The 3,853-nt window shown below is 50.9% G+C and overlaps 1 protein-coding gene across 1 annotated transcript; it reads right to left on the bottom strand.

The window, feature by feature from the left end:
• Nucleotides 1–5: 5 nt before the first annotated feature.
• Nucleotides 6–3,178, bottom strand: LOC120831341 (doublesex- and mab-3-related transcription factor 2; the record flags this gene model as incomplete). Its single annotated transcript, XM_040196729.2, has 4 exons — nt 3,006–3,178; nt 2,099–2,483; nt 1,080–1,182; nt 6–760 (listed from the first exon to the last, which is right to left on the bottom strand). Coding segments are annotated over exons 2-4 (1,209 nt in total), but the record flags the coding sequence as incomplete, so codon positions are not given.
• Between the last annotated feature and the right edge of the window lie 675 nt (nt 3,179–3,853).

Raw genomic sequence — 3,853 nt, 5'->3', positions numbered from 1 at the left:
TGGGAGTGACAGTTGCCGGGGAAGGATTGTCCGAAGCTCCTGTTGGGCGGGGAGAAGGCCGAGCGCTCTCGCTGGCCCCCCGGCCCAACACCCCGTCCCACGCCGGGGGCTTTGCCGTCCGCCCGCTGAGGGTCCGCCGGCGGGAGCGCCGCAGCGGCTCGGGGCCCCTCGGCCTCGGCCTCCCGCTCCGGCGGCTGGCTCTCCTTCTGCTCCCACGCCGGCTTCGCGCCGGGCCCCGCCGCCGCGTTGAACAGGCACTGCTGGTAGAGCAGGGCGTCGCCCAGGTTGGCCGCCCCGCGGGGCCACATCATGAAGCCGCCGCCGCCGCCGTTGCCGCGTGCCGGCTGCAGCGGGTAGTGGCGGTAGGTGGTGGCCACGCTGACGTTGGAGGAGATGAGCTCCACGTTGGCCGAGCCGGCCGGGTACGGCATGGACAGGTCCAGGCAGTTGGGCCCCAGGAAGCCGCACAGCTCTTTGGGCGGAGCCTCGGCCGGAGGCGCCGGCGAGTAGGACGTCTTGTAGTTGTACTCGGCGGCGGCGGCGCGGTGACGGTGGTGGTGGTGAGTCACGGCGCCGGGGAAGAGGAGCGAGGCTGCCTGGCCGGCCTCCAGCAGCTCCCGCTCCTTGTACTCGCGCTCCAGCATGATGGTCTCCAGCTCCTTGTCGGCGAAGGCCCTCCTCTTCCTCATGCGGTCGCTCAGCGGCGGGGGGAGGGCCGCGTTGGCCGCGAGGAACGGGTCCGACTGCACCGGGCGGTATCCTGTCGTCAAAAGAACCCCCGTTTAAACCACTCGGACCGCAAAGGGTTCTGGGTAAAGGCTGAGGCCGTGCAGGCGTATGCAGAAAAGGGGAATTTTCAAACGCGCTCTGGAATTAAATCCTATTTGTGTGTTGTGACAATACTGGAGATGGTCATCAGTTGGGTTACGTAACGCGTGTATTTACTGCTCGCAGGTGTCGTCTCATCGGCGCTGTGGTTTTATTAGCGGGAAAGGAAACGGGGACGCCAGGGGAGCCAAGAGAAACAGAAAAAGATCTCAGAGTAAAGAAAGTAACGTTTGTGTTTGTCGTGTCGTTACCTTCCAGGATGCTTTTGGCGAGCATGGTGGACGGTCGAATGTGCCGCTGATAAATCGTCCTCCTCTCCGCTGGGATCGCCTTCCCCGATATTCCTTTCTTATCCTGGAGAAAAGTAAAGAGAAGGAACGACTTCAGGTCCAACTCGTGGCAACAATCTACTAAATATGGGTCGTGATTCTGCGCTGTTTTTTTTTTTTTTTATTATTAAAAAGTTGAAAAATAGTTTTTACGACGACGCCTGCTTCTTTAATCTAAACTGCGACGTGTTCACAAGTCTGTGTGATGAAAGTTGTACAATAAGCTTTCACACGCACACACACACACACACTCACTCAAACATCCATCTGGTTTCATCTTTAAAATACCACAGCTGACGTAATTCATTATTTTGACCTCAGACATTCTCAAATATTTGAATGTCACCACAGTCTAAACACACACACACACACACACACACACACACACACACATAATTTAAACCCAAACGCGCTTCGGTTGGAAAAACCAAAGCTCACTTCAAACTTGACTTTGACAAATGAATTGTGTTGTTTCGAAGACGCGGGGCGGTTTGTTTGTGCTGATGTCACGTTACTTTCACAAAGCCTCGTAATGTCGAGTTGAAGCTGAATATAAATAACCGACTGCAATATGAAGACTATAACGGGTCAAATATGAAGCGCGTTATATTATATCTTATTATAGAGTCACGTTTACAGCAACCGGACTTTAAGTGATTTCAAGTGAGTATCATTCATCTCGTGATATTGGAGGATGATGCAGGTCTGACAAGCTCAACAGTGACTGAGCCTTTGGATCAGAGAGGTCAATAAAGCAGAATTAATAACCACCATTCCTCCACATAAATACAGTAGAATACACATTTTACTGTATTTGCTAAACAAATATTATGTTAATAAATATTAAACTAAAAAAAACACCTGAATGTATCACAACTTCTCAAAATGCTGCTCCGGCTTTTTAACGCTAATGCGTTAACGCGCGCACCGCGGGCCTTTACCTCCGTGGCCTGCTGCCTCCTCAGCGCCACCTGCGCCGCCATCACCCGCTGCCGCTCCACCACCAGCAGGCAGTTGGCGCACTGGCAGTCCCGCCAGCGGCAGAAGCGCTTGTGTCCCTTCAGGCAGGACACCACGCCGTGGTTGCGGCAGCGGGCGCACTTCGGCGTCCGGCTCAGCTTCCTCTGGTCCCCCGCACACGGGCCCCCGGGGCCCGGCCGGTCCTGGGCGGCCGCCGCGGGGCCGCCGTCCGCTTCGTCGTCGTCGCAGCGGGCGGCGGCGAGCGGCTCGTCGCCCTCCGCCTCCAGACTCTCCACGTCGATTTCGAACTCGCAACCGGCGCTTTCCGACATGTTCGCCCGAGTCCTCCCGACGCCCAGTTTATGTCTGAAAGAGCACGTGGTGGAATCAGTGAAATAACAATCTCATCCGCAAGCTGTCGTTTAATTTATTAGATAATTACAATCTCATCCTTTTATTCTAACGTAGGCGTAAATTAACTTTACGGTTAAGAAGGATGAAGAGAAGGTAAACTTTAATTCCCTGCAGCATGACGATCAGGATCGTAGTGGTCTAGTTTTTATTATTAATCTGCAGTTTGGATAAAAACAGAAATATCTTCCTTAAATCGCAGAAATATTTCCTCCTATCGACTCTCAAAAGTCCTAAAAGATAATTAAGGACAGATGACAATGTGATTACTTTTAGCTTTTATTTTATTTCATATTCGACAAATGTTAGCAACAAGTAGCCTTAAATCCAGATGAGAATATAAATTAGGAAGCCTAAAATAAATATCCATAATCATGCCTCCTCGCGGGACTCTAACAGCAGTGGTGCCTCCGCGCCGCAAAGTCTGCGGAGCTGCTCTGCACATCCACGCAAAGTCTGCGCGAGTTCACTCTTTACCTCCAACAGCTCGAGTCCGCGGTTTGTTGTCCAGGTTTTCTTTTTCTTTTTTTTTTTCCTTCCCCCGCCGTCGTTAAGCACCGTGATGAATCGCCCTCAGAGTCCGGCCGGAGGCTCCTAATTAGCGGCTAATTGAGCGTCTCCCACCGCGCAGGACCCGAGTGTCCCTCCCGGAGGACGCGGCGCGCTAAGAGCCGCTCCAGGCTGCGCTGTCTGTCCTCCGATTGGCTGCTTCCGCGCGCCGGCCGACCAATGGGATTGCGGTCGGTTATTCGAGCAGAAAGGGGGGCGGGTGTTGATAGTTACTTTTTCCTTAGCAACGAGCTCGTTGCGTTAGAAAGAGTAAAATATAGATATAAATTTATAAAGTTGTCACTGTACCTTCATCAAACAAAGTATTAAACGATTTCTTGTGCGTGCGCGCGATAATGATCCCAAAGTGTCTGATTGTTCACTGCGATCCCTTATTAATGTTCTTATTTTTCTTTAGATGGATGAAGAATGATGGATGTTTTTTTTATTGAGAACCTCGTAAACGTTTTCTCCCTTTTTTTGATTTGCTAAAGAAAAAAAAAATAAAGAAATGATCGATCAGCAGTGATGAGTAATGTGACACTTTGACCTGATAAGGTCATCGATAATACCTTCAGACAAAAGCAGAACTTCTCTTTTGGCAAAGAGGCCACATCCTTTACATGTATGTTGCTGGCTAAAGACACAAACGTATTAAGATTGACAGGTAGGCCCCAACTAAAATAACAAAGGTCTGTTTCACAACCCAAAAGACTGTATTAAGTCTACAGTCAAACTGGAATTAATAGCATGAATATTATATGATATGGTATAAA

Source organism: Gasterosteus aculeatus, unplaced genomic scaffold (genome assembly GCF_964276395.1).
Source record: "Gasterosteus aculeatus unplaced genomic scaffold, fGasAcu3.hap1.1 HAP1_SCAFFOLD_125, whole genome shotgun sequence".
In the NCBI taxonomy this organism is placed as follows: Eukaryota; Metazoa; Chordata; class Actinopteri; order Perciformes; family Gasterosteidae; genus Gasterosteus; species Gasterosteus aculeatus.
The sequence above is the reverse complement of the archived record's forward strand: the minus strand, read 5'-3'. Positions and strand labels throughout refer to the sequence as shown.